Source organism: Salmo salar, chromosome ssa08, assembly GCF_905237065.1.
Source record: "Salmo salar chromosome ssa08, Ssal_v3.1, whole genome shotgun sequence".
Taxonomy (NCBI): Eukaryota; Metazoa; Chordata; class Actinopteri; order Salmoniformes; family Salmonidae; genus Salmo; species Salmo salar.
In genome coordinates, this window is record NC_059449.1 from 19,415,519 (window position 1) to 19,436,915 (window position 21,397).

At 45.7% G+C, this 21,397-nt stretch overlaps 2 protein-coding genes across 7 annotated transcripts in view; both read right to left on the reverse strand.

Annotated features, from left to right (window-relative positions):
• Positions 1-1,020: 1,020 nt before the first annotated feature.
• On the reverse strand, positions 1,021-5,100 carry LOC123744207 (uncharacterized). 2 transcript variants are annotated; one of them, XM_045722948.1, is made up of 4 exons: positions 4,171-5,100; positions 2,593-2,774; positions 1,851-2,016; positions 1,021-1,725 (listed from the first exon to the last, which is right to left on the reverse strand). In XM_045722948.1, the coding sequence occupies exons 1-4, from the start codon at positions 4,415-4,417 to the stop codon at positions 1,664-1,666; spliced, it is 657 nt and encodes a 218-aa protein (XP_045578904.1). In that variant the 5' UTR covers positions 4,418-5,100; the 3' UTR covers positions 1,021-1,663. The 2 variants fall into 2 exon arrangements, with proteins under 2 accessions (XP_045578904.1, XP_045578903.1); XM_045722947.1 differs by having other exon boundaries at positions 1,021-1,759.
• Positions 5,101-5,220: 120 nt separating this feature from the next.
• Positions 5,221-21,397, reverse strand: part of LOC106610380 (zinc finger protein 773) — a 52,749-nt gene continuing 36,572 nt past the window's right edge. For all 5 annotated transcript variants that reach the window (XM_014209714.2, XM_045722941.1, XM_014209715.2 and 2 more), the window contains 2 exons: positions 7,014-7,086; positions 5,221-6,910 (listed from right to left, as the gene is read on the reverse strand). In XM_014209714.2, the coding sequence (XP_014065189.2) occupies positions 5,727-6,910; positions 7,014-7,086 (1,257 nt within the window). In that variant the 3' untranslated portion in view covers positions 5,221-5,726. The remainder of the gene's footprint in view (positions 6,911-7,013; positions 7,087-21,397) is intronic.

Consider the following 21,397-nt stretch of genomic DNA (forward strand, 5'->3'; position numbering starts at 1 on the left):
ACTTCCAACAATAGCTGAATTTGCAAAGCTAGCGAGCACCAATTCAGTTTCAGTGGTGTTTGCTATAATCTTTGCTACCCGGGTTAAATAAAGGTGAAATTAAATAAATAAATAAAAGTTCCCTTGCGACAATTTAGCTTTTGCAACGAGACCATTAAATATATTTAAGACAATGGTAGAAGAGAGTGTAGTTCTGTTCAGTTTGGACTTCAGTTTATCGCTAACCTTATCACAGGGACTTTGAAGCACTAACTTACATCATCTGCATGCTGATTCCATCTTTGACGACGCCACATAAATGGAATAGGTACTAGCTAGCTTAATAGTTAATATTTGCGCGCTAGCTCTGCATATTCAGCTAGTGTGTGTGCGCGATTGACTGGATTAACCTCACGCCAGTTACGTGCATTGAGTGCCTTTCAGACAGTAGATACGACCTCTCTGTTACCTAGCAAGCTAAGGAACTGGCAGTGGATCAAACCATTGTGAGGCAAAGAGTGGGGGGGGTTGCAATCTTTTGAAACTTAAAAACACGCTATTAAGTGTCTATAATCAGCACAATTGCTTTCATTGCGTATTATTAATATTATTTAAATTACATAGTTATGTTTCAGTGATATATTGGGGGGGACAAATCATATTTTTCCCAGGATGGGGGGGTCGTGTCCCCCCCGGGATTTCCGCCCCTGATATCACTTGATTATAATAGCCTAGATTTGAACAACCATTGTTTGGTGTGAGTGAGTGGAGCATGATTCCCCAACTTTTCAACATACTTTGTACAATAGTCAACTTTAACAAGTTATAGAGACTGCAAGAAATGTTCAAAATAACAAAATGTCTATAGTTTTCCTCCCAATTGTTTGCTGTGCTTGTTTGCAAGACCAGCACTCATGCCTTGGAAATGGAACTGGCAGCCAGGTCATAACCGTAACCCAATGAAACTGAGGGGTCAGATTAACAAATGCAATTTTCTCCAATTTGTATGGTAAAAAATATATACAACATGAATTTACAAGATTTGTTGTAAAAAATAATTATAATAGAATTCAGCCATCAATGAAGTAGTTGATGCATGAAGCCTATAGCCTGAAATCCAGAACCTCTTTAACTAACATTCCACTCTGTGTACTCTGTCATGGCCGTCGTTTTGCTTGACAATGACAAAAGGCAATAGCACAAACAGATCTGGGATCATGCTATGATGCCTCTGTTTGCAAAGCAGGCATCTACCAGGAATCAGGGTGTTTTCTGTTCATGTGTGCTCGCATGTTCTTCATGGTCACCGTACGCCCACATATGGTGCAGGTGGCGGTCAGTCTCCGCCTGGTCCCTTCAGCATGTTTCACGGTGCCGTGTTGTTGTGCCACAGACACAGGATGTGATTCTGCTCCCTCCAATGGAGTGGCTATCTCCGGGTGTTTCCTCAGCAGGTGCTGCTTCAAGTTCTTTCTCAGGAGCACAAAACCACAGTGATCACACATAGTCGTCAGAGTCCTATAGGCTGGACTTTGAGGCAGTTGGTTATGGGCGGTGATTTCAATACGCTGGTTTACAGCAGGAGTGGGCAGTACCAAAGGTGTGGACGGTGCAGCATGCGTAGAGGGCAGTGCAGATGATGAAACAGGAGCTGAAGCCCCTTGACACAACAGCAGATGACTTGTCATGGCATCCCTCCTGATGATAGTTCTCTCACACTGGGGGCAGTGATAATGGCCATCTGTCCTACAGTCCAAATTGCATTTACAAATCTTTTTATCTAAAGAAATTAGACGGAAATGAGTAAAAGCACATCTTGACAAGAATGATAATACAATCTAGCAGACTACATGGTTAAAACATCAGCATACCTTTGAAAGACACTGCCTTTTTCAGGTGCACATCAACATGGCGCTGTAATCTTGAGCGTTTGGTTGGTTTAAAGCTGAGACAAAGTGGACAGTGGAACAGTTTGCAGCAGGTTGTGCATCTTGTGAGTGATAGCAGAGAATTGACAGGAACAATCGAATGGTGCACCTGTAACAAATAACTTAATGTAAGTAAAATAATAATAATGAGATTGGCAAATTGTGGGGCTTTACAGAGAGTTCTATGGTGCCATATTTATTGGAGTATCAATTAAAGTGCATGCAGAAAGGATAGGATGATATTAAGTATTAGGGCTAAGGCGTATTAATATATATCTGACATCACATACACAGAACCACTGACAATAACACATTACTGGCTCCAACGCAACGCACTGTGGATAGCAAATATCATGGAATGTTCACATATATTCAATGTCCCAAACATATGTTAGCAACGCCACTAGCCAGCCAGCCAACTCACGTTAGCCAGCCAGCCAGCCAGCCAACTCACGTTAGCCAGCCAGCCAGCCAGCCAGCCAACTCTTAGTACAAGTTAGCTAACTAGATATGAAACGTTAAATTATGCTTCTTATTTGTTTTAACATTAAGAAGTTGCATTGTTTACCTTGGTATTGTCCGTACATGTCGTTGAAATGTATAATTTGCTACGAAACGTGAGTCTAATTTATATAGTCTCATTTATTAATTAGGCCCCCAGTATATGATCACAAGCTCCACTGACCTCATCTTCCGTAAGCTTAACCAGAGACGATGTGGTCTTTGGTTTAACAGGCTGTGATGGTCCTTGCGATGTCATCGGTAACAGTGGAGTGTAATCATCATGACCTGTGGGATCATCTTCCGTATCAGCACCGCTGGCCTCTTCTTCATCCTGCTGTTCCTCAACAGGAGTCTTTCTCAAACCTGGTGGGGTAACATACCAATTAAGATTTGGGTACTGTGAATCACAGTACCTTTAGTTCCCTAGCTACAAAGGCCCATATTCTATAATATCTAACTAACTAGAAAAATAAAGAGTTGGCATAACATTGACTGCATAGTGTTACAGCTAATGATGATCTGTACTTAAAAAGGGGTTTACATTGGATCCCACATTTATTGGGGATAACTGACCCCTTCATTCACCCCCAATGTGTAGTGTTCACCTGGGTGATAGCTTGCTCTCGTTTACACAAGCCATATTGGAGTCAAAAGGGCTAGGTGATAGTTAAGCCTAACCCAAGATTGAGTGTGGGCCAAGCAACCACCCATACAGAGTTATAGGTAGCTAGCTATCTTCTAGCTCTGGTCCAGGGCAGAGCTAACCTCTAGATCAGTGGGCACCAACCTTTTCTGAGTCAAGATCACTTTGAGTCAAAATGCCAGCCGAGCTCTTCAGCTCAGATTAAAAAAAATATATTATTATGATTATTTATTTAAACATTAACCAATTAAAAACAGTTCTGTAGCAATGAGGTTTGTGCAGTAGGCTGTAGGCCCAATACATTACTGCATATTGTCTACACTTGAATTGCCCTGCCAATGTTTTTCTTCTCAGACCATTTTGAAATGATATTTTTGTCTCGCCAACAGCAGGTTAGTTGAAAAATCTATGACGCCTTTTTTATGAGTTGAAATTTTCTGGATTGACTGACTTTCGTGTCTTGAAGTAATGATGGACTGTCGTTCCTCATTGCTTATTTGAGCTGTTCTTGCCATAATATGGACTGTCTTCTGTATAACACCCCCACCTTGTCACAACACAACTGATTGGCTCAAACGCATTAAGGAAAGAAATTCCACAAATTAACATTTAACAAAGCACACCTGTTAAATGAAATGCATTCCAGGTGACTACTTCATGAAGCTGGATGAGTAATCAAAGCTGTCATCAAGGCAAAGGGTGGCTACTTTGAAGAACATCAAATATAAAATACATTTTGATTTGTTTAACACTTTTTTGGTTACTACATGATTCCATGTGTCATTTCATAGTTATGTCTACACTATTATTCTACAATGTAGAAAATAGAAAAACCCTTGAATGAGTAGGTGTGCCCAAACTTGACTGGTACCGTACATATTACCGCGACTAACCTGTACACCAGCACATTGACTCGGTACCTCTGGTATATAGCCTCGTTATTGCTTTATAAAAAACATTTTTATTTTATTTAACTCACTTTTCAAATATTTTCTTACTTAAACCCCCCCCCCCAGCATTGTTGATCAAGGGCTTGTAATGTAAGTAAGCATTTCACGGTAAGATCTACACGTTGTATTCTGCGCATGTGACAAATCATTTGATTTGTGATCTCACCTGCCATTTGTATACGATCAGAAGAACTGCAAGGGTTCAATGCTTGTACAGTCTCCTTCTCATTATCCATCCCTGTGCCAGTCTCCTTCGCCAGGGGCTTCCTGTTCGGTTCGTGGCTACACTCCATTTCCACACGAAGAGCAGCGTAGCTTTCTTCCATTATTTGACACACTGCTCGCACGGCTGTTGCTGTTAAAGTTTCCATAACGGACGCTACACGCGCACGAAAAACACTTTCGTTGAACATCTTTGTTATTATTTGACTACAAACACAAGCCAGCTAGCTTCTTCTCTGCATTGCTTCTACACCTGCATTGCTTGCTGTTTGGGGTTTTAGGCTGGGTTTCTGTAGAGCACTTTGAGATATCAGCTGATGTAAGAAGGGCTTTATAAATAAATTTGATTTGATTCTCCTTCGGGATTGGCGGATCGCATCCAATTTAAATGTACATACACCGCCACCTACTGTACTAAAGTAAGGCCAGTCATTTCCTATCTACATTAAATTCTCATTATTCCTGTTCCTAAAATAAATAAATCCACCAACTAACCCTACACCTACAGTATATAGCATTATTTCATTAAAATCACCACCCCATTACCTCTTCTGCAGTAAAATCTCGTACACCCAGGTACTTCTCTGCAGCTGCCACCTACTCATTAAAAACCCACTACCATTCCACTACATGATCCTATCGGGTCGTACAGTACACCATGCAAACGGCCTGGGCGGACGGGACACCATCTCCCTATACACCCTTTAACTCTTGTCAAATATCGTACCTCCAAGTACTTCTATGCAGCTGTCACCACTTTATTTTCTGTGATTTACGTTCCATTTCAGCGGTACAATTGATAACCATGGCAATGAATGCTATGAAGCCAACCTTACTAAGCATGCTAGCTAGCAAACAAACTTACCCGCGCAATACCATTTCCGCAGTTAAATCATCTACTTCCGGAGACAATTAAGCGAAAACACTGAGATCACAGTTTTACTGTCTGCTGAGATAAAGCATCATGCATTATTCTCAAAGACAAAATACGTTCTTCACATTTCCCATGAGTTGGTTTATTTCTCAAAACATCACAAAAAACGTTTAAACTTTAACACAAGCATGTTCCTTGTGACAATCTTATTTTGGCCTGTTTATTTTCAACACTACACAATTACTGTAGGAATTTGTATAATAAAAAGTTTAACCTTATAGACATGATACTGTATGTTGAACCAATATAACAATCTGCAGCAAACATTGAGTCATTATTTTTTTTTACAAATTGCTCCAGAATACAAAATAATAGAGGAGAAAAAATAGAATGCAAAGTAAGAATACAAAGAACAGGTAACAACCTTTCACGCCGCGTTTGTACGTGCTAGTCGGAACTGGGAAACTGAAATCTCCAACTTGCTAACTGGTTGAACACGTGTATAACTAACAAGTCGAAAATTTCAGAGTTGCTGCATTTAGCCAGAGCAATCACAGACCTCATTCAATTTCCAATCAATTCAGAAAACACAATCCTAAATCAACACAACAAATCAATACTACCTATCATTTCCTTGCGTGAACTGCCTGGTGTCTTATCAGATTGCTCAGAAAGGAGAAGTTTTTTCCACACTGGGCGCAATGGAACCGTTTCTCCCCTGTATGGACACTCTGATGCACTTTCAGGTTGCTGGAATGAGAGAACTGTTTCCCGCATTGAGCACATCTGAAAGGTTTCTCCCCTGTGTGTACTCTCTGGTGCCGCTTCAGGCCGCACAGCTGGCTGAACTGCTTCCCACACAGGGCACACTCGTACGGTTTCTCCCCCGTGTGGACCCTCTGGTGCATCTTGAGCTGGCACAGGTGAGGGTACTCCCTCCCACAGAAGGTGCACCTGTAGGACTTCGCCCTCTCCGCTCTGTCCTGATGAGTCCCAGTCATGTCGCCCAGGTGGGTGTCGGGGGCGCTCCCAGGGAAATCCACCCAGGTGGGGTACTGCAGCTCCCCGGTTCCCTCGGCCAATGGAGCAGTGGCGGTGGTTGCGGGGTTCTGAAAGGTGCCGAGGCGGTTGTCAAAAGCAGCGTCCATGCCAATGGTGTAGAAGTGATTGTCAGGTGAGTTCTGTCTCGCTGCTGGCTGGACACCTGGGTGAGGATGATGATGATAAGTGTTACTCGAATGTCCTCCAAGAAGCATGGCATCTGCTTCACTATGTCCTCCTTGATGATGCCTGTGTTCCATGATGTCACCTTGTCTCCATGACGAGGGCGTGCCATCCCCATCTTCCCCCTCGTCAACATGGAGGGGGTCAATAACTATGACCTCAGACTTGACCTCTGAACCACCCTGGGAATTCTCGTGTTCACCCCTCACCTTCTGAGAAAGTGAGGGAATAGGGTTCACCTTTGTGAGAGGCGAGAGGCTTCCTGAGACCGTCTTGGCAGCATAACTAGAACAAGATGGCCGATCATTTGCTGCATCACTGACTCTTCGCTTACGGGAGTTTACAGGCAGATCGGTTGTTCTCTCTGGGTTTAGGCTGCGCTGCTGTTTAGCAACAGGTCCTGGACCTGTGAGTTGGAACCCCTGGCTCTGGCTCTCAGGCCCTGGGTCTGACTTGAAAACAGTGTCTGATCTGTTGACAGTCAATATGCTGTGTTTGGTTCTGAGCTGCTCAGTGAGCTCTGCTTGGTCAGTGTCTAGAGAGGTCTGTGTGTTTGGGTCTGTCATTCTGTGGCCACTATCAGTGCCTGAAGAGACAACAAAAGCATGATGGTCATATGCAGTCAAATAAAACAATGAGGCTGTCAATCAGTATGTCATTTTTCATTACAGCAATATATTCATCATTACCTGGCATCTCCCTCAGACCCTCTTCTTTCTTCCATGGCTGGAGGTCTCTCTCCCCTTCCACAGTAGATTTGGCCTGAAAATAGGAGGAGGAATTAAGTTGACAGGCATGAGCTCAACAAAGCTCTCAAACAAATACAGGTCTATTATAACTCAGATATTACTATGCTATAATATTGATCAAAAGGCTTGAATTAAGTTGTTCCTTTACTGACTCAACTCATGGACACAGAAAATCTGAAGCTTCTCTGTACTCAAAACATTTGAAACTAAAATTGGACTGCAATAATTACCTGTACTTTTGAAAGGAAAACATAATTTCCTGCGAACTGACTGATTTCATTCGCAAGAAATGTGAGAATACACTATGTAGGTTCTATTTGAGAATATATATTTAGGGTCAATGTGAGAATATATATTTTAGGGTCAATGTGAGAATATATATTTTAGGGTCAATGTGAGAATATATATTTTAGGGTCAATGTGAGAATATACACTGCTCAAAGAAATTAAGGGAACACTTAAACAACACATCCTAGATCTGAATGAAAGAAATAATCTTATTAAATACTTTTTTCTTTACATAGTTGAATGTGCTGACAACAAAATCACACAAAAATAATCAATGGAAATCCAATTTATCAACCCATGGAGGTCTGGATTTGGAGTCACACTCAAAATTAAAGTGGAAAACCACACTACAGGCTGATCCAACTTTGATGTAATGTCCTTAAAACAAGTCAAAATGAGGCTCAGTAGTGTGTGTGGCCTCCACGTGCCTGTATGACCTCCCTACAACGCCTGGGCATGCTCCTGATGAGGTGGCGGATGGTCTCCTGAGGGATCTCCTCCCAGACCTGGACTAAAGCATCCGCCAACTCCTGGACAGTCTGTGGTGCAACGTGGCGTTGGTGGATGGAGCGAGACATGATGTCCCAGATGTGCTCAATTGGATTCAGGTCTGGGGAACGGGCGGGCCAGTCCATAGCATCAATGCCTTCCTCTTGCAGGAACTGCTGACACACTCCAGCCACATGAGGTCTAGCATTGTCTTGCATTAGGAGGAACCCAGGGCCAACCGCACCAGCATATGGTCTCACAAGGGGTCTGAGGATCTCATCTCGGTACCTAATGGCAGTCAGGCTACCTCTGGCGAGCACATGGAGGGCTGTGCGGCCCCCCAAAGAAATGCCACCCCACACCATGACTGACCCACCGCCAAATCGGTCATGCTGGAGGATGTTGCAGGCAGCAGAACGTTCTCCACGGCATCTCCAGACTCTGTCACGTCTGTCACGTGCTCAGTGTGAACCTGCTTTCATCTGTGAAGAGCACAGGGCGCCTGTAGCGAATTTGCCAATCTTGGTGTTCTCTGGCAAATGCCAAACGTCCTGCACGGTGTTGGGCTGTAAGCACAACCCCCACCTGTGGACGTCGGGCCCTCATACTACCCTCATGGAGTCTGTTTCTGACCGTTTGAGCAGACACATGCACATTTGTGGCCTGCTGGAGGTCATTTTGCAGGGCTCTGGCAGTGCTCCTCCTGCTCCTCCTTGCACAAAGGCGGAGGTAGCGGTCCTGCTGCTGGGTTGTTGCCCTCCTACGGCTTCCTCCACGTCTCCTGATGTACTGGCCTGTCTCCTGGTAGCGCCTCCATGCTCTGGACACTACGCTGACAGACACAGCAAACCTTCTTGCCACAGCTCGCATTGATGTGCCATCCTGAATGAGCTGCACTACCTGAGCCACTTGTGTGGGTTGTAGACTCCGTCTCATGCTACCACTAGAGTGAAAGCACCGCCAGCATTCAAAAGTGACCAAAACATCAGCAGGGAAGCATAGGAACTGAGAAGTGGTCTGTGGTCACCACCTGCTGAACCACTCCTTTATTGGGGGTGTCTTGTTTATTGTCTATAATTTCCACCTGTTGTCTATTCCATTTGCACAACAGCATGTGAAATTTATTGTCAATCAGTGTTGCTTCCTAAGTGGACAGTTGGATTTCACAGAAGTGTGATTGACTTGGAGTTACATTGTGTTGTTTAAGTGTTCCCTTTATTTTTTTGAGCAGTGTATATTTTAGGGTCAATGTGAGAATATATATTTTAGGGTCAATGTGAGTTTATTAGGTACGCCACCCCCTTCACGAAAATGGTTCACTCCTACAGACAGTGAGTCTGGTGGCCCTGGTTTGCTGTATAAAGCAGGCAGACAGGCATCAAAGCATTCAGTTACTGTTCGATTGAACGTTAGAATGGGTAAAACAAGCGACCTAAGAGACTTTGAGCATGGTATGATTGTCAGTATCTCGAGTATCTCAGAAACGTCCGGCCTCCTGGGATTTTCACGCACAACCGTGTCTCTAGGATTTACCGTGAATGGTGCGACAAACAAAACATCCGGTCAGCGGCAGTCCAGTGGACGAAAACAACTTGTTGATGAGAGAGGTCGAAGGAGAATGGCTAGAATAATGCAAGCTAACAGGCGGGCACAAACAGACATAACGCCGTAGTACAACAGTGGTGTGCAGAACAGCATCTCAGAACGCACATCTCAGAGGTCCTTGTAACGGATGGGCTATTGCAGCAGACGACCACACCAGGTTCCACTCCTATCAACTAAAAACAAGAAGAAGCGGCTCCAGTGGACACGCGATCACCAACACTGGACAATAGAGGAGCGAAAAAACATTGCCTGATCCGACAAATCCTGGTTCCTGTTGCGTCATGCTGATGGCTGAGTCAGGATTTTGCACAAGAAGCATGAGTCCATGGCCCCATCCTGCCTGGTGTCAACGGTACAGGCTGGTGGCGGTGGTGTAATGTTTTCCTGGCACAGGAATATACCAATTGAGCAGCGTTTGAACACCACAGCGTATCTGAACATTTTTGCTGACCAGGTGCATCCCTTCGTGGCTACAAGGGGGTCCGACCCAGTACTAGATGGGTGTACCTAATAAATTTACGGTCAAGAAGCACCATGAGAGGCCTCCCGAGTGACACAGCGGTCTAAGGCACCCGTTAGATAAAATACGGAACGGTTCATTATGTCACTGAAAGAAAAAAACGTTTGTTTTCGAGATGATAGTTTCCAGATACGACCATATTAATGACCTAAGGCTCGTATTTCTGTGTGTTTATTATATTATAATTAAGTCTATGATTTGATAGAGCAGTCTGACTGAGCGGTGGTAGGCAGCAGCAGGCTCATAAGCATTCATTCAAACAGCCCTTCGCTGTGCTTCAAGCATTACGCTGTTTATGACTTCAACCTGGGTGGGTATAATTTGTAGAACGTTCCAACAGGAATCTATTCCAAAAACTTCATAAATAACAAGGTTTCCAAAAAACAACGCATACAAAGTTGTATAGCGGTGTAATAAAGATAATCTAACGTTTTACCTAATGATATATAAGGAGGGCATTTGCACAACATGTTTCACAACAGCACACAACAAAATTCCAGAGACATATTGAGCGACCAACTGATACCAATCACGACCACACCCAGAGACAGATGGCTGACTTAAGCCCTAGCCACACGAACTGACCACTGGTGTAAAGAACAACATTCCATGAATATCGCAAGCACCCAGACACGAATTACCAGAAATACACACACACACACACTTAGGTGTGTTGGACTCCGAGGACAAAGGACACTGCCAAGGGCCAATGGGAAGTCGACACCACCTGGAGAGTGGACCGTCCCTCCACTCATCGACCAGTCAGGAGAGCGGACCTACTAGACTCAACGTCAACACACTGTTATTTCATTGTATAAATTGGATGTAGACTATGTTTCGGGGCTCTCTTCTGCTAGTTCCCTATGAGCTAAACGAAGGAGTCCGTGCACGCTTTGCCAAATATCTTTGTCTCATAATAAACTGCCTTACTATAAACTGAATCACCCGGTCCAGCGTCTTGACTTGTCTCCTTCTCAAATAACTAATCATCAACAGAATTGGTAGCAGAGGATGGTTTCAAACTCCTGAATTCGGTCCATTAATGGTTGATGTGAGAAGAGACAAGTCCAGGACAATCTTGTAAGGACGGGTGACCTGTCCGCAGGAGTCATCGGCGATTCTGCTTGCCCCGGGAAACTGATCAACGAGCTCGATTAAAAGAAAGGTAAGCAGAGCCTGTTAAAACAAAATCTGCATATTGTATTATAGTCTTTATACAAAATTTGATCAGTAGTACTGGGCGTGAGTATGAATTACTGTTAATATTGTATAAAATTGTATAAACAAATGTCAAGGCTGAGTACAAGGATATTTGGTGTTTAAATGACTGGATTGTGATATCAAGTCGCGTAGGTATACTGGGACTAGTCAAAGTAGCGCTCGACTAGGTAGCGTCAGTAACACTGGGATTGAACACGATTAGAACCAAGTAGCGTTGGTAAAACTGGGATTGGTTAGGATTAATCAAGTAGCGTCAGTAAGATTGGGATTGGGTAGGATGAGCCGAGTCGCGTTAGGATAACTGGGATCGGCAACCGAATAGCGTCAGTAAACTGGGATTGGTAAAACGTATCTGTGAGTTTCTGTCCGGCTGAAGTGGCGTTTAGTTGGAGACATTAATATACAGTCAGATACATTGGAATAGTGCATTCCGTGAAATTGGGGCGGACTGAAGTGACTCTCAGTCCGGAGCGTCAATACACAGTAGGGTGCATAGAAAATTTACCTGGAAATATCCGTGAGATTGGGACAACTGAAGTAGTCATCAGTTAGGAGCGCCAATATACAGTCGGATAATTTGGAATATTGAGGTGTTGATTGAGCGTTTCACAGGTCTCTTTTTAATCAATATAATTTTATTTGTATAATTTTTAAGAATTACTGAGTGAATTGTGGTCAGCCGCCGTGCTGTTGGTATTGTCCTGGGTTATTTCAACAATACAATTAACGAACTGTCAATAAAGGTTGAAGTGGTTATTATTCTGCTTCTGTAATATAGGCAGTTTATTAAATTAAAGTAAATTTATAGTTGTAGGAACTTTGTCTACGAGGGTGGGGCACCAGAGATAAGTCTGTGTCAGCACCGTGAATACATCGATGGTTTTGACCAACGACGGGCTAAGAATACAAAGATAGAGCGACATTAGTGTGGGTAATAAAATGGCAACCATTCCACCAACCAAATTTAAATTTAGCGAATATTTAGATCAGAAGATACAGGATAGGGCGGGGGGAAAGGAACATTATAAAGGAATAAGGAAAGTGTGGGAGGATGTAAAGTTGAGATGGACACAGGCAGGTTATTTTAGCGGAGGGGCCCCGACAAAGGGACAATTGGTAGTGATGGAGGAAGGTTTGAAGGAAGCAGTTGAGAAGGGAATGGAAAGTGAAAAGGAAAGAAACAGGAACCACCTGTTTAAAAAGGAAGGGACCAAGAACAGAGAAAAGACAGAGGCAGAGTTGAGAATAGGGACCTGGGCAATAGAGGAGACTAGAAAGGCACTCCCATATAAGAAACCAGACATGATGGGGATAGTGACGACAGCCACGACTGACATAAACACAGAACCGACCAAGGGTGCTGACGTCGACGTGGCGTCTGCTCCACTATACCCAGAGGTACCAAATGAGGTAACCCAGCCACCCCCTCCTTATTCAATAGGACTCTCCCAAGGGGGAAAATCTCGCAATCCCTTCCTATCAGACCCTTCCCTTGTTCCTCCCGCAATACAGGCGCCGGTATTTTCAGTACAGGGTGGACAGTTAAAAGGAACTGTGAGCCTGGGAATACAGGAAGGACATCTTGTGTGTGAAGAACTGGCCACCGACAACCAACATACAGAGAGACACGAAGGTAAGGGGGGAAGTGCTCCGACATCCCTTTCTAGTATGGGAGGAGGGGCCGGGTTTTCCTCTACCCCTAACCCCGACTATTACACTAGGCGACCTTCTCCTACCCCACCGTCCTGCGGAGGGGGCTGGTCATCTCAGGGAAGCCTACCTTGTGAGGACGATGAGGGAAGGACCAGACACACCCCAATCAGCATGAACATTGTCAACCGGCAGAGAAAGGTAAGCGAGTCCATCACCATGGCTAAAACACTACTGGAAAAAGCGGACAGGGATGGAGGTGCTTTTCATGTAGAAGGAGTGATGACAGGGAAAGTGACAGACCTACTACAACCGGTCAGAAGATCAGTCCGCCTGGAAGAATTGAGAGAGAGAGAGAGAGGAGTGACATCAAGGGAACAATGGGACCATAGAGGGGGTTATGGATCTGCCATGCAGCTGCCACTCAGGCCCGCTGCAGACCCTCGATATGAAGAATACCAGCCATGGAAGATGACAGACTTGACCACCCTCATGGAACAACTCCCCAGCCTGCACGGAGGAGCCTCGGCATGGCTGCTGCAGCTCCAGACCCTCACCTCAGGACTACGCATATGCCTAGGAGACATAAAAGCACTACTGGCCAGAGCAACGGACCATGGCACAATGGCATCTCTCATAAAAGAGGCAGATCTGAACAGCGCGCCCCCCTCTGCACCACTGGGGGACATACGACAGGTGCTGTGTGAGGTGTTGCGTCGGGCGTATCTCACTGAAAGGAACCATGCTACCCTGTCCTCTTTCACTATCACTCCAGGAGAGCAACCAGCAGCCTACCTGGACAGGGCCAAGACCACGTGGAGGACTGTCCATGAAGAACCATATGACCACACGGAAACTACACTCAGCATGTGGAAAGAAATGGTAGTGAATGGCTGCCCTGGAGAAGTTAAAGTGAAACTCAGAAACACCGTAGGGTTGATGGCACTTCCTCTACAGCAATTCAACTCACACGCCAATCACCACCTCACCCAATTCTACAAGGAAAAAGGGGGAGCGGACACACAGGTCCAGTCCCTTCAAGTCCAGCTACTGAAGCTACAATTGAAAGAGGCCCAAAAGGTGAAAAGCCCAAGAAACAGATGGTGGTGGAGAACCCGGAAGACCTATCACAGGTTATAGAGAAAAAAGTGACCCAAATGATGCAGCAGCAGTGGCAGCAAGATAACCCCGTTACCATGGGAGTTCCCCAAGTGGCGCAACATATGAACTAACCCATGCCCATGACCGCCCCAACAACCTACCCGCCGCCTCAGTTGAGTTATCCAACGTCATGGATGGCTCAACCAGGATACCAAACACCTTGGAAAGGAGGTCAACCCCGTTGGGGGGGCATGAACTGTTATAATTGTAGACAACATGGGCACATGGCTCGCAACTGCCCTCATCCGTTAACACCTGCATTGGGGGACCCCGCCCCCCTGCCCTAGCCAGCACTGCATGGAGATGCAATTCTATACTGTTCTGTGTGAAATTGAAAGGGTACCCCATAAATTTCTAGTTGATACAGGTTGTACATATTCGGCTATCCGAACCCGTCAGCAACTATCTTCGGAATTCATCCAGGTGGTGGGGGTGTCAGGAAACCCCGAAGCTCAAAAGAGAACCGTCCCCTTAAACTTCTCATGGGGCCTATCAAAACTCAAACATCAGTTTCTATACTGCCCCAACTGCCCCATCAACCTGTTGGGACGAGACCTCTTGTGTAAACTACAGTGCTCTATATATTTGACTAACAACGGCGTGGAGGTCTCCACCTGCCCCATTCTCTCCACCACAAGCAAACCAGTGAAGGTCCTCATGTTACCTATCCTACCGGCCCCTGTCCTATCTGCGACTCAAGAAATGTATTGGTTGAAGTGTATTCCAACGGGAATAGGAACTCCACGCATCCAGTTCCAGTTCAACCAGCTGAAAACACAGATCTACACGTTACACCCATACAAGACTCCACAGGCAGAGGTGCACTGCACCCTCAATGTCACAGACAACGACGACAATCCATACACTGATGACTGGGATGAGAACATGATGCCACTCAAGCCATCAATCAGGTGCTGCACGATAGTATGTGGACAAGAGGGGGTAGCAGCCCCTGTCATCTTGCAACCTCACTTGAAGTCTTGGTACCTGTTGGGCGAGGAGTCCGCTCCTCACGTCACACTCACTGTTGGAAATGGTTTCGAGGCAAGAAGCCTGGGACCAATGATCAGACGAGCCTCCAAACTCCAGTGGGAGCCCACCCATACGGCCGGCATACACAAAGCCACAACTGAAAACATGTGGAGATTCCTTGATATTGACACAGAAGAGCTCTGCCACCCAGAACGGCTGACCCTTCCAAGACACCATGGTAAGCCATATACCGACCACCCATCCACCGCAGCGCTGATCTCGACGGTGGATGAAAAGATATGGACCACCTCCCCATTTGACGTAGGACAGCTCCACGTAGCACCGGTTACCATCACTCTTGTGGACCCTGAGCAACAGCCTGTTTTCCGGACCCAGTATCGCTTGAAACCCGAACAAATCATCGGTATCAAGCCTACCATTGAAGGCCTACTAGGAGCAAGAGTCATCTACAAAACTATATCCTCATGGAACACTCCCATTCTACCAGTGCTAAAGGCAGGAGGTGAAACTCACCGGATGGTCCAAGACTTCCGAGCAGTAAATGACGTTACTGTACCCATTGATCTTCCTGTCCCAGATCCTCACATCACATTGAGCAACCTGTCTCCCAAACACCAGTATTTCACAGTGGTGGACTTGGCAAACGCATTTTTCAGCATCCCACTGGATATGGCTTCCCAACCACTCTTTGCATTTACGTATGAACACCAGCAGTACACGTACTCGGTTCTCCCACAGGGATACAGGTGCTCACCTGGGATCTTCAATCACATCCTAAAAAAACACCTGGGCGAATTGAAAATTCCCGATGGAGTGGTTCTCATCCAGTATGTGGACGACCCCCTCCTAGCCGCTCCTACATCTGATCTCTGCCTACAAATGACAAAAACTCTGCTGGACTTCCTAGCAACCAAGGGATACAAGGTGAAAATGTGCAAAGTCCAATCCTGTCGCAGAACCGTACTCTTCCTTGGAAGAGAGATATCAGGTGAGGGAGCGGGACTCTCCAAAGCACACAGAGACTCTATCTTACATCACCCACGCCCCATCAATGTTTCGGGTATGCTGTCATTTTTGGGCCTGACAGGGTATAGCCGTACACATATCCCTGAATACACAGCAAGAACCGAGCCTATGAGAGAAATGGTGCGTGTGGCTGGTGCGAGAAACCTGCACGCCTCTTTGGCTTGGACACCTGAAGCTTCTGAGGCATTTGCACTCCTAAAAACAGACCTATCCGTGGCCGCAGCTCTCACTGCACCTGACTACAAAAACAAGTTCCATCTGGATGTTTCTGAAAAGGAAGGATTCACATCGTCCATCCTATTTCAGAAAAAAGAGGGGGTGAGGAGAGTGTTGATGTACCACTCCTCAAAACTGGACCACATCGAAATAGGTCAAACTACATGTTCCAGGTACGTGGCAGCAGTGGCAAAAGCCATAGAAAAAACAGCCCATCTAGTGATGTGTCATCCATTGGAAATTCACACCCACCATGGAGTGGCAGCGTACCTGATGAGCAAGGAATTCACGTTCAGTTCTGAAAGAAAAAACAAAATACAGAACAAATGCACCCAATCACACATCAAATTTGTCAACACCGACAAGAACATGGCAGATGCACTTAACGCAGAGGAAGGCTTACCCCACTCATGCGCCGAAAGAGCAGCACAAGAACTGAAGCTGAGACCTGACCTGGAGAACAAACCACACCAAAACCCTGATCTATGGCTGTACACAGACGGATGTTGCTATAGAGGGGAAGAAGGAAACATAGCAGCGTACGCTGTGGTGCAACAACTACCGGATGGGTCACATGTCACCCTGGAAGCAGCCGTTATTCCGCAACCTGCATCTGCACAGCTGGCTGAGATCATAGGCTTAACACAAGCATTGAAAAGGGCAGAAGGAAAAACTGTAAACATATACACCGACTCAGCCTATGCTCATGGGGTAGTCCATATCGACGGACCACAATGGTTGAGACGAAATTTCACCACCACAGGGAAACTCCCCATCAAACACAAGGCACAAATGGAAAGACTGATTAAGTCAGTCGCACTGCCTGAAAAGGTAGCCATAATGAAGTGCAAAGGACACCAACAGTTGAAAAACAGAATTAGTGAGGGAAACGACGAAGCCGACAAAGCAGCTAAGAAAGCCGGCGGGTACACTCCCAGACAAATGGTGTTACGACCAGAAACATCTCAACCTGAACTCACCCCACACGACATCAGAGAGTTGCAACTAGCAGCCGGACCTTACGAACACTCAGTATGGGCACAAAAGGGGGCCACTAAAGGACCTGACGAACTATGGAGGTGCCATGACGGCAGATTGGTGGCCCCCGCAAACCTGTGCCAAGAACTCATACGAGAGGCCCATGGGCCTACACATGAGGGGAAACTGAAGACTTTACAGAAAGTGTCCTACATCTGGTGGCACCCCGATCTGAAAGACTTGACTGACCTATTCTGCGACGAGTGTAGCATATGTGGAAGTTACAACCCCAAGAAGCCCTATCAAACGCCTATGGGTTTTTTTCCAGTCCCTAGCGCCTGTTTCCAGGACATTAGCATAGATTACACAGACATGGGGCCAGATAACGTGGTTGGTGGAAAAAGGTACCTTTTAGTAATGGTAGACAGGTTTTCAAGGTGGGTGGAGGCAATACCAACGGCACGAGAGGATGCCAAGTCAGTCATAAAGTGGCTGCAAACCGAACTCATACCAAGGTATGGGGTTCCAAGACAGATCCGATCCGACAACGGGTCCCATTTCAGTAACAAGCACTTGAGACAGGTGGAGGAGAGAATCGGGATTGTACACAAATTTGGGTCGGTGTACAGGCCCCAATCTCAGGGCCTCGTGGAACGCGCTAATCAAACCCTCAAGGCTAAAATAGCAAAGGTATGTGCAGGTTCGAAGTTGACATGGGTTGAAGCCCTGCCCCTGGCGTTGATGGCTATGAGAGCCTCTCCAGGTACAGGCACCCATCTCTCTCCTCATGAGATAATGACTGGTAGAGTCATGCCTGGTCCACCAAGGGAGGGAGGTCATATGCCCGCCCTTGATGTACAACAAATTGTAATGTCTGATTATGTGAAAAAACTGACGGAACTTTCTGCAGCTCTCTCCACACAGATCCGCAAGGTCCAAGAGGGGGAGCTGTTGGGAGACTCGCCACCACTGAAGGTAAAAGTTGGGGACTGGGTGAGGGTCAAAGTCCACAAGAAAAAGTGGCTGGAACCCAGGTGGACTGGACCGTACGAAGTGAAGGAAGTTACTTCACACTCTGTCCAGGTCAAAGGTAAATCAGGAGCACCTTGGCACCACCTTACACACTGCACTCCAGCCCCAACCCCTTCCAGAACTTTGACTGAAACCAGGGCCGACTTACGCGCCCTTTATTCGACCCCAACCACTGATCCCTTAGACGAGGGAAATGGGGCCACAGCTCCCTTTTCCACGTCCTAAGGCGCCAAGCCCAGGGACGGGGTATCTTCCTCCATGGGAGCGGCTAGGGATATCAGCTCCCCTGTTTGTTATTTTTATAATTATTACTGGAGTATCCTTAGGAACTCTCACATGGCTAGTGCAACAACTTACTCACCCACCCACAGTCAACAGTACCCTACCTTCCACAAACCACAGGATCCACAAACGCTCCACTGACTACACTGACAAATCATGTACTCCAACACAAGTTAGGAGCACCACCCTATGTCTAGCCATAAACACCACCACTACAGTGACATTGCCATGGGGGCTTCTGGGACGTTCTAGAAATGGGTGGGCTAGTGCGATGGAGTTTACTGACAAAATATGGTATATGACCTTAGGGGGCTATAGCGAGTGGTCCTGGAAAAATCTAGTGTCCGAATCTGGTCCAGACTGGTCCGCTTGGTCTGAGGGGGACGATGTCGGGGGTTGGCGCAGGGTCCTGACATTATCTACAACTACAACGGGGTTGAAATTTATTGTTCGGCCAAGGAAAAGCCTAGGCTGTCGGCAGTTTGTACTCGCTCCATATGTACAAAACTCCCTAGACTGGAATCTGCGGATTTGCTTAACTAATTTATCTAGCCCACAAGCAATCACGGTGAAGGACAACATTTCATCTCCTGAGGCAGCGCCTAGGAAGGGTGGAGCATGGGGTCCAGTTACTTTGGCTACCTCCCCGCCAACTATGGATGATACCATCCAGATAGCTACCGGTATCTCCGGGTTCTCTAACAACTGGCTCCTGCTAACTGAGGAAGCAGCTAATACCACCCGTCAGAACTGTGTGGTTTGCATGGGGCCAAGACCATTGCTCCGCATTGTGCCTGCCCCTATCTCCCCGACATGTCTGATTCCATTAATGTCACAAGACAATCTAGATGCAAATTGTTCTGACTGGGACGTGGTTTACCCAATCGCGCTATCCTCCGTCATGAAGCCGTTATTTTCTTATGTTGTTGCTAAGGCCAGCTTTACCTGCGTCAACCTAACTGGGGGTAAAGCTTGGGTAGGGGATATCCAGGACGGATGGTGTCTAGACGTTTTTACTGTTTACGGATCATTCAAACCCCTCTCTAGAGCAGATGTGTGGTGGTGGTGTGGGGGTAAACGCTTGTTTGATAGATTGCCTGATAATACTACTGGCCTCTGTGGCCTAATTAACCTCTTGTTGCCTATTTCTGTCTACCCCATGGGTGTTTGGGATCTTCTTGCTCGTATCCAATCCCTGGGAACCGAGGTTGGGCCATTTAAGTCAAAACGCACAGCGGCCCAACCTGCCGGGGACTCCACCTACATTGACGCTATCGGGGTCCCCAGGGGGGTTCCCGACGAATACAAGTTGGTAGACCAAGTGGTTGCTGGGTTTGAATCCTCTATTTGCTGGTGGTGCACAATTAACAAAAATATTGATAGAATAAATTACATCCATTTTAATGTTCAGAAATTGGGTAATTGGACTCAACTGGGATTTGAAGCTATCCACGGCCAATTGAAAGCAACTTCGCTCATGGCTTTCCAAAATCGTATTGCTGTAGATATGCTATTGGCAGAAAAGGGTAACGTATGTACTATCTTCGGGGAACAGTGCTGCACCTTCATTCCTAATAATACTGCTCCTGACGGTAGTTTCACGCTTGCCTTGGAGGGTCTCCGAACTCTCAACGGCAAGATGAAGCGGCACTCGGGGGTGGATACCTCTATGTGGGATTCTTGGATGGATGCGTTCGGTAAATATAAAATGCTGGTATCGTCAGTACTGGTCTCTATTTCCGTCTTTGTCGCAATACTCGTTCTTTGTGGATGCTGTTGCATTCCATGCGCTCGTACTCTTGCTACTAGGCTGATCACCACCGCTATTGACCCTGGTCAGGCTGATAGGGGCCTAATGTTTCCCTTTGCTTCAGGTGGAAGACACTGAACCCGAGTATGCATTCGAATAGTTTAGTTTTCACGCCTGCCACGCGGGAGGCCCGGGTTCGGATCTCAGCCCATGCACAATGGGACTAAAATGTAAGAAGATACAGGTGGAGTTAATTTTAAATTAACAGGGAAGGTGCACATTAAACACAGTTGTGTATAATGGCAGGGTATTCCTAACAAACAGAGTGGGCCGGTTTGCAGACAAACTGAAGGGGTTTTAAGGTTTTAAGTAATCTTGGGTCAAATTGGTTAAATAGTACGTTAAAATATGGGGTTTCATAGATTGAAGTACAGTATTGTATCCAAGGGTAGCGCATGTTCAATTAAGTTTAAAACTAATGATTGGGGGGAGTACAATGGAAGTATAAGCATTTTTAGGTTTTGTTTGTAGTTAACTTTTGGGTTTCTGAATCGGTGTAGTATGAGGAAATGCTGACCAAATGGTTATTTTATGGAATATGGAGCGCTTAGCTCTTTGGGGAAAAAATTCCTAGGGACAGGATATATTAAAGGGGTAGACACACATGACATTTTAAAGTTTTATTTTCTGAGTTTTAATTAAACACGTGAAATTCTTTTGATAGGGAATGTTCTGGGAACTTGAGATACGAAATCTAGATAAGGTTATTAGCTTTCATTTGTCTAATGTAGTAAGAAAGAAAAAACGGTTCTGAAAAGGGGTTATGACTTTTTTGACCCCACTGGTGACTTTTCCTTTTGTGGTCTGATCAGCCACAATGAAAAGCCATTGGATGGTGAATTTAAGGTCATTTGGGATACTGACTTTAAGGAAGCTAGGAGAACTGATAATTATGATGGAGTTAAAGTTCTTAGACACAATTGACAATTTGAACCAATGAGAAGACAAAATGACGAAAAGAGTACAATAATTTTTCTTTGGGGAGTAGTTCAGATTAGTCATTTTGATCTGATTATGTTACGTGAATATCGTTTGATAAGTAGGGGTACTTTT

Bases quoted from the DNA above. Each gene is read 5' to 3' on its own strand.
- LOC123744207 (XM_045722947.1), bottom strand. From the start codon at position 4,417: ATGTTCAACGAAAGTGTTTTTCGTGCGCGTGTAGCGTCCGTTATGGAA. The intron at 2,775-4,170 runs GTGAGATCACAA...TTACCCCACCAG, and splicing joins TGATCGTATACAAATGGCAG to GTTTGAGAAAGACTCCTGTT. The intron at 1,760-1,850 runs GTATGCTGATGT...TAATTTCTTTAG, and splicing joins AAAGGCAGTGTCTTTCAAAG to ATAAAAAGATTTGTAAATGC.